This window comes from Trichechus manatus, unplaced genomic scaffold, assembly GCF_000243295.1.
Source record: "Trichechus manatus latirostris isolate Lorelei unplaced genomic scaffold, TriManLat1.0 scaffold00073, whole genome shotgun sequence".
In the NCBI taxonomy this organism is placed as follows: Eukaryota; Metazoa; Chordata; class Mammalia; order Sirenia; family Trichechidae; genus Trichechus; species Trichechus manatus.
Window position 1 is genome coordinate 11,739,205 of NW_004444009.1, and position 12,213 is coordinate 11,751,417.

The 12,213-nt window shown below is 41.7% G+C and overlaps 1 protein-coding gene and 1 pseudogene across 1 annotated transcript in view; one reads left to right on the top strand and one right to left on the bottom strand.

The window, feature by feature from the left end:
- The first annotated feature begins 259 nt into the window (after positions 1–259).
- On the top strand, positions 260–1,448 carry LOC101342261 (nuclear factor interleukin-3-regulated protein-like; annotated as a pseudogene).
- A 5,120-nt stretch (positions 1,449–6,568) lies between these two features.
- Positions 6,569–12,213, bottom strand: part of CTTNBP2NL (CTTNBP2 N-terminal like) — a 47,996-nt gene continuing 42,351 nt past the window's right edge. Inside the window, exons 4-5 of the mRNA XM_012556680.2 lie at positions 10,405–10,512; positions 6,569–8,488 (exon numbers count right to left, since the gene is read on the bottom strand). Of these exons, the coding sequence (XP_012412134.1) occupies positions 7,010–8,488; positions 10,405–10,512 (1,587 nt within the window). The 3' untranslated portion in view covers positions 6,569–7,009. The remainder of the gene's footprint in view (positions 8,489–10,404; positions 10,513–12,213) is intronic.

Consider the following 12,213-nt stretch of genomic DNA (forward strand, 5'->3'; position numbering starts at 1 on the left):
AGTTTCCTTGGGGGTGTGGCCTGCATCCAGTATATACAGATGCTCTGGCAAAGCTTGCTCTGGATCCTGGCTTGTCATTACCTGACCTCCAGTTCTTGGGCCTTGAGCCAGCAGCCTGCTGTCTGACCTGCCAATTTGGGTTCGTCAGCCCTTGCAACCACGTGAGTCAGGAGGAGCCTCCAGCCTGCTGCCTGACCACGGATTTGGAACTTGCCAGCCTTCACAACTGCATAACCTAGAAGACACCTACTCTATCCAACAAGAGGAGCCTGAGACTGTAGAACCGAAAGGAAGAATATGAATGGATTTTGAACCACAGTTTTTAAAGAGTTTGAGAATACTGGGAAAATAATTTGTTCTCCTACACCATACATATAGGTAAAGGTTGTTTCTGATGCAGCTGAGAAAAATGCAGACCTTCAAAAAGGAGCAGGCATCGCTTGAAACTAGTAGCGATGTAGACCAGATGATGGTACTTAATTCTGCTTTAACTGAAGTATCTGAAGACTTGACAACAGGGGAAGACCTCCTAATAAATAAAGGAAGTGTGGGGAAAAACAGGTCTTCAGCATGCCGGAGAAAGCGGGAGTTCATTCCCGACAAAAAGAAAGATGCCGTGTATTGGGAAAAAAGGCGGAAAAATAACGAAGCTGCCAAAAGATCTCGTGAGAAACGTCGACTAAATGACCTGGTTCTAGAGAACAAACTAATTGCACTGGGAGAGGAAAATGCCACTTTAAAAGCTGAACTGCTTTTGCTAAAATTAAAGTTTGGTTTAATTAGCTCCACAGCATACGCTCAAGAGATTCAGAAACTCAGTGATTCTACAGCTGTGAACTTTCAAGACTATCCAACCTCCAAATCTAATGTGGATGAGCAAGAACACTCGATGGTGGTGAGTAGCTGTATTTCTGTCATTAAGCTCTCTCGGCAGAGATCTCTGTCCTTTGTTTCAGAGGTGTCCTCAGTAGAACGCACTCAGGAAAGTCCTATTCGGAAAAGCTGCAGAAGTCCCCAAAACAAATTCCAAATCATAAAACAAGAGCCAGCGGAACTGGAGAATTGTACAAGAGAGCTAAGAGATGACAGAGGCTCCTATACAACACCCGTCTATCAAAACTACATAGGAGTCTGTCCTCAGCATCTCGCACATCTAGAAGCCAGTCCGCTGCGTAGTAATGATGCCGAAGCCTTGTGGAAGCGGGAGCCGCACCTGCCACATGGCCCCTCTGGCCAGCTGTTCAGATGAGAGCCGCCCTCAGGCCAGCACCAGCAGCTCAGGTGCCAGCAGCAGTCCCATTGTCTGCAGTTAGCTCACTTGCTGCTGCACCCCAGCCGCCAGGTCTGACGGCCAAGATGTCAACCACTGTTCCCGGCGTGGCTGTGGGCTCTGCTGTCGGGCATACGCTGGTCCATGCCATCACTGGAGGCTTCAGTGGAAGAAGTAATGCTGAGCCCTCAAGGCCTGACGTCACTTGCCAGGAGCCTCAGGGAGTCCACCGGCACACCAGCAGCAGCAGCAGTTTGGCCTTTGCCACTTGTGAAAGTTTTTGGAGTGTGCCCCGAACGAGAGCAACCCCAAGCTTTGTGAGGGTTTCAGCAAGGTGCTAAAGCAGTGTAGATTTGCAAATGGATTAATGTAATCAAGAAGTTCAAACGGAAGAAATGGAAAATGGGCTCTCACGACCAAGTTAATTTAGCATAAGACTATAACTGATAGTGAGAGTATTAAGTGTACAAGCACCAGTTAAACCTCTCCTCCCTCATTAATAGCTTCGTTGCTTCAGAATCACCATGGAAGAGGATGTTCTTATTGTATTGAGATGATGTCAAGTTTGGGGCTGGACAAATGTTGGTGTGGCCTCCTTAAACTAGCTGTTGTTATTATTTGTGAATTAATTAGAATAAAGTGATAGTCTTCCAAGAAAAAAAAATAGCAAATTATTTTTCTGGCTACTCACATTCTCTGCCTCTGTTACAAGTCAATTGCTCCTCTAGTAACTCTCCAAGAACATCAGAGAGCGACGATGGTGATTGATTGTGATTACAAAGGAGAAATTGGGTTCAGAATGCATGATGGAGGTAAAGAATATATCTGGAATACCCGTGATTCCTTAGGGCGTCTCTTGGTACTACCATGCCCTGGAATACCTGTGATCCCTTAGGGCATCTCTTAGTACTACCATGCCCTGTGAAGTAAGTCAATGGAAAATTACAGCAACCCAATTCTGATATGACTACTAATGACCCAGACCCTTCAGGAATGAAGGTTTGGTTACCCCACCAGGCAAAGAACCATGGCCAGCTGAGGTGCTTGCTGAGGGCAAAGGGAATACAGAATGGATGGTAGAAGAAGGTAGTTCTAAATACCAGTTACGACCACGTGACCAGTTGCAGAACGAGGGCTGTAATTATTTTTAGTATGTCTTCCTTGTTTTGTAATATATGTGCAAATATCTGTTTTCTTCCCTTATTCCATTACTTATTATAAAATACAAGATGTAAATGGGGCTAGTGTGTTTTTGGTTGTACACATTAGTTGTGTCATGTTAGGCACCACAGTGTATGGCTTTATAATTGTCTTCATTTAGAAACTATGTAGGTTTGAGGAGATGAGTACAGGTGCCACACTGACAAAGGGTAGACTGTGATGGTTAAGGTTGTTTCAGTTTGGCTGGGCCATGATTCTCAATGGTTTGGCAGTTATGTAATGATGTAGTCATCTTCCATTTTGTGAGCTGATATAGTCACCCCCTCTCCCCCATTTTATGATCCAATGTGAATAGCCAATCAGTTGAAAAGGGAGTTTCCTTGGGGATGTGGCCTACATCCAATATATACAGATGCGCTGGCAAAGCTTGCTCTGGATGCTGCATCCAGCTCATCATAATCTGACCTCCGGTTCTTGGGACTTGAGCCAGCAGCCTGCTGACTTTCCTGCCGATTCTGGGATTCGCCAGCTTCCACAGCCCTGTGAGCCAGCAGTCTGTCGTCTGACCTGCCGACTTGGGTTCGTCAGCCCCTGCAACCACATGAGTCAGAAGTCTCCAGCCTGATGCCTGACCCACAGATTTGGGACTTGCCAGCCTCCACAACCATGTGAGCCATTTGCTTGAGCTAAATCTCCTTATACACACACACACGTGCTTCACTGGTTTTGCTTCTCTAGAGAACCCACCTAAGACACAAGTTATTGTGAAAGAACAAGTGAGGGCTATGAGGCTTTCTGTACCTTTTCAGGCAACGTGAGCAGACCAGTAGGTCTATATTTTTTGACTATTTCTCAAAATGGGCTCCTCAGATCACCTGCGTCAGCCAGCCCCGAGGCTCCATCCCCAGATCTACTGAATGGAAGCCTTTGGGAGAGGGGCCAAGGAATCCTTACTTTTAGTAGGCTTCTCAGGTTATACTTAAGCACAATATAGTTTGAGAACCACTACCCATCTCCTTTCCTTTTACCAGTGAATTGGCTGTTGATATGAAAGCAGATAGGTGAACAGGCTCTCAAGTTTTCTCAATTAGTTCTATAGCAATTAAATATTACTCCTGTGGAAAAATTCTCATTGCCCACTCGTAATTATGAAAATACATCCTATTTTGAAGCTAGCATTTTAAAAGGCAATTTCTCTTTCAAGGACTAAGCATCAGAAGCTCTCTTTATAAATTATATACATACAAATTGACAAGGCAGCATTGCTGACAGTAAGGCCATTACCGGAAAATGGATATAGCCAGTGTTTGTTGAAAGGATCATTAAATAAATGGCTAAAATACTGGAAACTTAAGATATGTAAACATCTACACTGTTTGAAAACTTTTGTACATCAAAGGATTTTTAAGTGCTTTTGTTTGGCTACAGTTTGCATTTGCTAACAGTGTAGCAGCAACAGCACTGGCCTAGGAGACAAGGGATGCGTCACTCATTTGTAAAACCAGACAGCTGGGCAAGATGAGACATTCTTAAGCTGGAGCACATGAATCATGGATGGCGTCAGGGTCTTTGGTTCCTGTGAAATCATCAACGAAATCTTGCTATCCATTTTTCTGGGGATAGAGTCAATAGCTTTTCTTACATTCTCAAAAGTTGCAGAACCCCAAAATGGTTAAAAATTACAGACTGGATTATTGCAGAAGTTTCTTCCAGCTCTAAGATTTAAGAAAACCAATGTCCCAGCTTTTTTGGGGGTCTAACCTGGATGGGTCACTGACTTCATTTGGGTTTTTAAAGCTATGCTCCATCTATACCACCTGCTCCTTCCCCAACAAAATATGCCTTGTTGTGCAACATTCTTCATTTTGTATAAATAAGACTATTTTTTCTCCAGACAGTAGGATTTAATTTGTTTTAATGTAGTCTGCTATAAAAATGAATGAAGACTTCTGCATGGTACATTTGGCTTTACAGATGTTAATGACTACTTAATGCTTGTGTTATATGTTGGACATCATAATCTGTTGACCAGGAACATAGCTTTTGCAACATAGGTTAATACCAAAATGTGAATCATGAAACTTTTACTTAGCACACACAATCTACAGCAAACTTAAATACTAATCTATATTATCTAACTGGATTAGTTGGATCCATTTCAATATTGTGCTTATTTATCTCAGAAGATAGGCAACTAGCAAAAATACACATTTCTTTTGCATTTCCCCACCCCCATATTACACTGTAAAAGAAATACATTATTCAGTGCACTTCCTAAGAAATAAACTTCCTTATAGTATCTCTTTCTATATATATATTTATGCCAAAACAAAGGAAGAGCACAATGCAACTTTTAAGATTACCATTTAAAGCAAGAGAGGTAATAACACACTGGGACTGTAGCCCCCCCTCCTGTGTAGCAAGTTCAGCTATTTTATCATGAACACTGTTCCTTTTGGCTATGCATGGGAATAAAGGTCAATACATGATTGCTTTGGACGGTTTAAGATACCCCCTTCATCATTTTGGTAGACACCGTGGTGCATTAGTAGCATTTTTATTTTTGATGTTTTGGTCTTAATCAAACCATAAGCTGAATTTAGACACCAGTATACTCCATTGTGAATTATTCATCAGTTTCCATCCCATGACTTTCCTTCATCAACTCTTACTGGATCAAGAGAGAAAAGATTTAACTTATAGAAAGAGGTAAGGGGCTAGGAGAATGTATGTGAGGACAACAGAGCCTCTCTCTCCCTGTGGACACAAAAACGTACAACCACCATGTCTGAGCTGGGTTGTGGACAGTCCTGTTTGGAAGAGGGGGGCAGTCCTTATATTCTATGGACTGTCAGCTGTACTAGTCTACACAGTTGGAAAATCTGGAGGATTCTGTCCACATAACCTCCCTTTGATGGAAATGACAGAAGTTTCTAGAAATGAAAGAGGCTGCAACTTGGCAGTCTGTGACCTAAATCCAGCTTCAGAAGTGTTTGTTTAACCAGCAGTTTAAAGATTTTTGAATCAGTTCTTGATATTCAAAAATAAGAATATTTCTCATGAAAACTTGGATTTCATAAAAATTTGAAGAGCTGGTAACCCTGGTCTTACAGTCTTCTTGTAAAGCAACAAGTAGCTGCAGCTGAACAATGACTGTCTCTTTTAAATGGGGCGTAAGCACGGCAGCTTGCTATAGCTCCCATTTCTTCCAGCCATCTTACACCATTTAAGTGACCTGTTTCACTCATTTTTAAGACCTGTCGAGTTGAATTTGTGACCCTGGGGTTAGTTTAGCTCTGCCCTTTAGTGATAATGAAGACCTGGTTTTCATTTGGGATTTCACAACCAACCTGTACACAAGATTCCTCCCTTGACTAGGTCCCAGCCATATCTGGTCACTTTGGTAGGTAATCTTAATGTGCATTTCTACTTGTCCTTCAGGCTATACTTAAAACTCCAAAGATAGAATCACACTAATATTACGTGTTTAAGTGTGTCTATGTTAAACATGTAAAGGAGTGTGTATCTATACAGATATATGTATACTTTAATCTAGACAAAAATTAGTTTGGTTCCACAGATACAGACACCAAGTGCTGGCAGTCTGGAGAATAAGTGTAACAATTTGGTAAAACCTGTATAATTCTGACTTATAATATTACAAAGTGAGTGAATTTTAAGTTATTGCTTTTTGATTACAGAATAAAGAACTCACTCTGTTGCAAAACCTTTATACAGAATGAGTAATCATTTCCTATTCAGGTAACAGTAATCAGAATCAGAAGTTCCTTACACAACGGTAGACGCTTGAAGACATTTTTTGAATGGAGATGTGATTTCATTCTATTCAAGAATTTATGCAGGAAACTAGGAGTTACTTAATTTTTCAAAAGTACAAGAAAATCAGCACCCCAAATTGCTTAATGCTCAGGAGGGTTTCTCAAGGGCTCTATAAAGCTCAGCTTTGTGGTGAGTTCACACCCACCTGTAGAAGGATTCCCGTTCTACTTATGCAGCCTTGTTTTAGAACACAAAGCTCGTATTAAAAACAGTCAAAGAGGATGAAAAGCAGTGTTGGTTTTTAACATTCAGAATTCACAGAGGATTTCATTTTCTGCAATTAAATGATCTGTTTCGTGTTTTTGCTGCAGAATCGCATTTATATAGCAGTCTTATTTCAGGCACTTTTTAAACATGTTCATCTGGAATAAAAATCTGCATGAACCACTTCTGCATACTAATTCAAAATGAGCGTCAAGTGATTCTAGTCCCAAAATAGACAGCAAATCACCACCTGGTAATCAATTAGCTTTCTCCATCACAACATGACAGTGACTGCTGAGCTTGAGACGTCTTTGAGGTGCCCTTCTAGCTTCAGTACAAAGATTAGAGCCATAAAAATCCAAATGAATCAATTTCTATTTAAAAAAATACAAAAAGGTGAAATACACTAAATGTATTGTACAGACGGTTGCAGCTACTATCAAAATAAATAACATGATCTGACTCAACGGTTTGACTCTGAGCTCTTAGATGAAATCAGATGGAATGTCACCTGTGGAGACTCCCTCCTAGGAACTAGCTGCTGGTAGGCAAAAGTATCTCAACGTCCTTGCCATTGGCTATAACAGCATTGGAAGAGCAGCTGCTGGCAAGGTCCTCTGTGGTGGCCACAGAGGATGCCTGGGAATGTGTTTTGGTCAGTGGCGTGGTCGTGGATGGAGATGGGGTGAGGCCAGGTTTTTTGGGTGGGATGGGTGGAGGATTCCCTCTCTCAGCTCTGGGGATGGTAGGAGACTTGATCCCTGGAGACAGGGGGCTCAGAGGACTGGATACTTTCCCTGGAGTAGGTGAATGGCTGGTGTCACCTCTTGGGCTGGCAGTGTTGGCCAGATTTCGATAGTCTGTGCCAAAGGGGGAGCTATTGGGAGAGACAGGCTTGATTGGCCCTTGTTGGCTAGTGAATCTGGAGAGCACCTGAGTGACTGTGTTTCGGGCCAGCTGCTTGGCGGCAGAGTTGTCTGTGAGGGTGGGGGACAGATCCCTGGACGGAGGGCTCTGTAGGCCACTTGCTTGTTGGTCCTGATCTGCCTGTGACTGAAATTTGTGTCGAGCTGCATGGAACCGCTGGTTGATTCCTACTTGATAGGATGACTGGTAGCCAGGGCTGCTGGCTGATGCCCCTAATAAGCGCTTAGTTAGTACTGGTGAAGAGCAAGGAGAGGATGTTAGAGAGGAGGAGGCAGTGCTGCTGGGAGACAGTGAGCTCCCACTGGAAGGGAGGTGACTGGGCATTGGGATCGGAGACTCGATTCCCACAGGACATCCACCATTCTCCACTGGTTTTTCTTGGGTGAATCCCACAGATTTCTCTCGTGGCAGCACCTGGTTTTCTGCACTGCTGCCTAACAACTCCCTGGTTGGTTGTATCTCTGGGTCACAATGGCCATTGGTTTTTGCATACGTGTAAGTCGGAGTGGTGGAGCCAGGCAGTCCAGTGTTTGTCACCTTGCCTACGTTGCTCCCGTGGGTTCTTTCTGCCTGAAAACTCTCCGTCTGGCAAAATACAGATACTAGCACGGGAGGCTCAGTTGCTGTGCCTTTGGACATGGTTACCGGTTGCTTCAATTGCTCATTAGGGCTACTGTGCTGGCAGGAAGCTTCTAGGTCCTTCACTATCTTCTTCAAACTTTCCATCTCTTCTTTCAGAGTTTTGGTCCGGTTCTCTTCTCGGTTCAGTTTTGCTCTCAGTTGTTCCCTTTCGATGTCAAACTCAGACAACTGCTTCTCCACTTGGGCCTCGGTTTGCAAGCCTCGCTTCTTCTCGGCTGCCAGCTCTTCCTCCAGTTTACTCACCCGGCTCTTTTCCTTCTCCAGTTTCAGGCTCAGCTCTCCTGCCTTCTGCCCCTCCTCAGCTGCCTTGCTGGTGGCTTTCTTGCACTCGAGTGCCAGCATGGAGGACAGCTGCTTGTGGCGGGAGCGCTCCTCTTCCAGCTGGCTGGAAAGCTTCTTCTGCTCTTTTTCAAATTTTTTCACTTGTGACTTTTCAAATTCCAACTAGAAAAAGATACCAACATACATCTTGTTTAGAGAAAGAAAACAAAGAGAGGTACTGAAACAACTATTATCAAGTAGACTGTCCTGGCTAGCTGTTCTCTGGTACACAGAACTACCATATATGCCATGGGGCTTAGATCAACTATTTCTGAAGTATCACAACACACCTAACACAAAAAGTATACAACATGAACTAGGTGTTTCTAGTTCTTATGCTGCCTCAGGGTTTTTAGTGGGAATATGATGCATCATTGTGTTTTAGATAGGTAGAGAATTTAGAGCATTAGAACCAATCAAAACTGAAAACAGAAGGCTATATAAACCAGATTTTATGGTGCATGCTGCTGAAAACAAATTTTTTTTTTTTTAAATTCTACTCTTTATTTATTCCTAAATGAATGACATTTAAAAAAAAAGAAAAAACAAAAAACTAAAGTAGTTGCATGTTGAGTCGACCCTGACTCCTGGTGACCCCATGTGTGTCAGAGTAGAACTGTGCTCCACAGGGTTTTCTTCTCTTTTTTTTATTGTTGTGCTTTAAGTGAAGTTTACAATTCAAGTTAGTCTCTCATACAAAAATTTATACACACATTGTTATGTGACCCTAGTTGCTTTCCCTATACTGTGACAGCACACTCCTCCTTTCCCCCCTGGATTTCCCGTGTCCATTCAGCCAGCTCCTGACCCTCTCTGCCTTCTCATCTCACCTCTGGACAGGAGCTGCTCATTTATTCTCATATATCTACTTAAGCTAACAAGCACACTCCTCACGAGTATCATTTTATGTCCCACAGTCCAGTCTAATCTGTCTGAAGAGTTGGCCTTGGGAATGGTTTTAGTTTTGGGCTAACAGAACGTCTGGGGGCCATGTCTTCCGGGGTCTCTCCAGTCTCAATCAAACCATTAAGTCTGGTCTTTTCACTAGAATTTGAGTTCCGCACCCCACCTTTCTCCTGCTCCATCAGGGACTCTCTGTTGTGTTCCCTGTCAGGGCGGCCATTGGTGGTAGCTGGGCACCATCTAATTCTTCTGGTCTCAGGCTGATGAAGTCTCTGGTTTATGTGGCCCTTTCTGTCTCTTGGGCTAAACTTTCCTTTTGTCTTTGGTGTGCTTCCTTCTTTGCTCCAGGGGGCTTGGGACCAACTAATGCATCTTAGATGGCCACTCGCTAGCTTTTAAGACCCCAGACGCCACTGACCAAAGTGGGATGCAGAACACTCAAAACAAAACTTTTGAAGTTTTAGCAATAATTTTCTCTGGTCTTAAATGCAAAAAAATATAACTAGTTATACTCAAATCATACTTTTTAAACAAACGTAGTCTGTTTCATTGTCGTCCTAACCCTATTCAAGGCACAGTCAGAGACTCTGGGTGAGAGGAAAAGGGTTGAAGGAACTCTCTTAGAGAAACATCGGTGTGTATTAAAGGCAGTTAAGAGTTATACATCATTTCATGGAATTTTTGTTTCAGGTGTATGTGTGTATATACACACGGTCATGATGTAAAATGTATTTCTTACTGGGGGTCCTAAGTCAAAAATTTTGGAGAGCTTTAGCTCTAAGTTAGTGTTCCCCAAAGTGCATTCTATGGAACACTATTCCTTCATCCTGCATGCAAACAGGCTTGATTACTGGGATATTAAATGGAGATTTTTCACAAGGCCTTTTAATTAACTTCCTACCTGTATGTTATGAAAACAGATCTCTTAAACAGTATATCAGATCTTGTTCTTGAAGACACATGTGCTTTTGTGTATTACAGGTTCTAGTAAATTAAGTTAAAAACTTGTTTAATTCCAAACTTACTTGACTACAAAGCCCTCTTTTTTGAGTGACACAATATCCATCCTATGGAATAATCTTTTGAGAAATGTTATTTTAAGCAAATGCTGTCGTGAACCATTCCACCTTACTTACCTGTTGAGTCAGCCGCTCTCTCTCCTTCTCCAGCATGTAGGTAACATCGTCTCCTTCAGCTGTGTCTTGTGCATGCCTTTGCCTTTCTTCCTCAAGGTCTAGGATTACCTTTAAAAAATTTTTTAAAAAATCATTTCCAAATATCAAAGAATTACATTTTCTTATAATACAATCAAATACTGAGCATCTAACTAAATGCCTAAGATGGTGTCAGAGATTTATATTTATATATATATATATATATAAATACATATATAAATAATATACCACACAGCCAGGGCCGTCAAGGCACACATTGTCTAGAAGAGTGAAAGACATGAAAGCTATGTGCTAGAAAACAATAAGACACACGCTTTACTTGAGCTAAGCACAAATGGTATGTAAACACAGAGAAGAGGGCAACTAATTAGTTGTGAGTATTGGAAAAGGTTTCAGGGAATTAATAGAAAGTCTAGGAAACTACAAGCAGTCTGTTGTGACTAGGGGGCAGGTGTAGGTGATGGAGCAAGACAGGACCACAGAAAGATGAGAGCTGAAGTTCTCTCCTCAATGCCCAAATCACCAGAAGAATCAAAGAGGGAGCCTGAAATTAAATATTTCAATAGGTGATATCCTCACCATGCCTTGCTTAATTAATAATATGCATTTTATATATAGCTAGATAAAAGACGAAAAGACTCTCTTGCCTTCATCCTGCAGGCAGAAAGGCTTGATTACTGGGATATTAGATGGAGATTTTTCACAAGGCATTTTAATTAACCTCCTACCTGTATTCCACTTATCCTGATGCCAAGGGGTTAGGCTCCATTTTAAGAAGAATACAAATTTAAAGAGACATTTTCTACGTAATTCTGCCTGCAACTGCACACTGTTCCCAATGGTAATGGATGTCTTGTAGCTCCTGCTTGTGCTGCACAGGTGCACTGGCACAGACTCCTGGGGAGAGCACTGTCATCCCAATGGCCATTTCTCACCACTCCTCCTCATTAGCAATTCTTAGCACTGGAGAAAGAAAATTTTCTGGGACATGAAACCCCCCTTAAAAAAAAAACTAACAAAAAATTTGGGGGTACACTCAGTTTAAAAAAAATCTAATTTTTCCATTTAATAGAAAGACAGGCTTTTGGTTAAAGGTTAAAGGCTTTTTGGTTAAATGGGATAGGCTCAATATTTGGTAATACCAGATATGATGCAGAATGGGGGTGAGGAAAGGAGATTATATTTGTTTTGGGAAGATGGTGAGGAGTGGAAAGGATGGTAGGATGTAAGATAACTAAACTCTCATCTATCACAAAAGGAAGTAATAAAACTCATAAAAATGAGATACTTTTGTTCATAAAAATGAAATATTTTTGTTCATCAAAAGACTATCCAAAAAGTGAAAAGACAACCTACACACTTGGAGAAAATTTCTAGGAACCATATAGCTGATGAGGGTCTAACATCCAAAATAAATAAAATACTTCTACTACTTAACAACAAAAAGATAAACAACCTAATCAAAAAATGGGCAAAAAACTTGAACAGACATTTCACTAAAGAGGATATTCAAATGGTCAATAGGCACATGAAAAGATGCTCAATGTCATTAGCCATTAAAAACCAAAAAACCATTCAGGTGGCTAACAGACACATGCAGAAATGCTCACGAATATTAGCCATTAGAGAAATGCAGATCAAAACTACAATGAGATATCATCTCACCCCAACAAGGCTAGCATTAATCCAAAAACCACAAAATAATAAATGCTAGACAGGTTGTGGAGAGACTGGAACACTTACACACTGTTGGTGGGAATGTAAAATGGT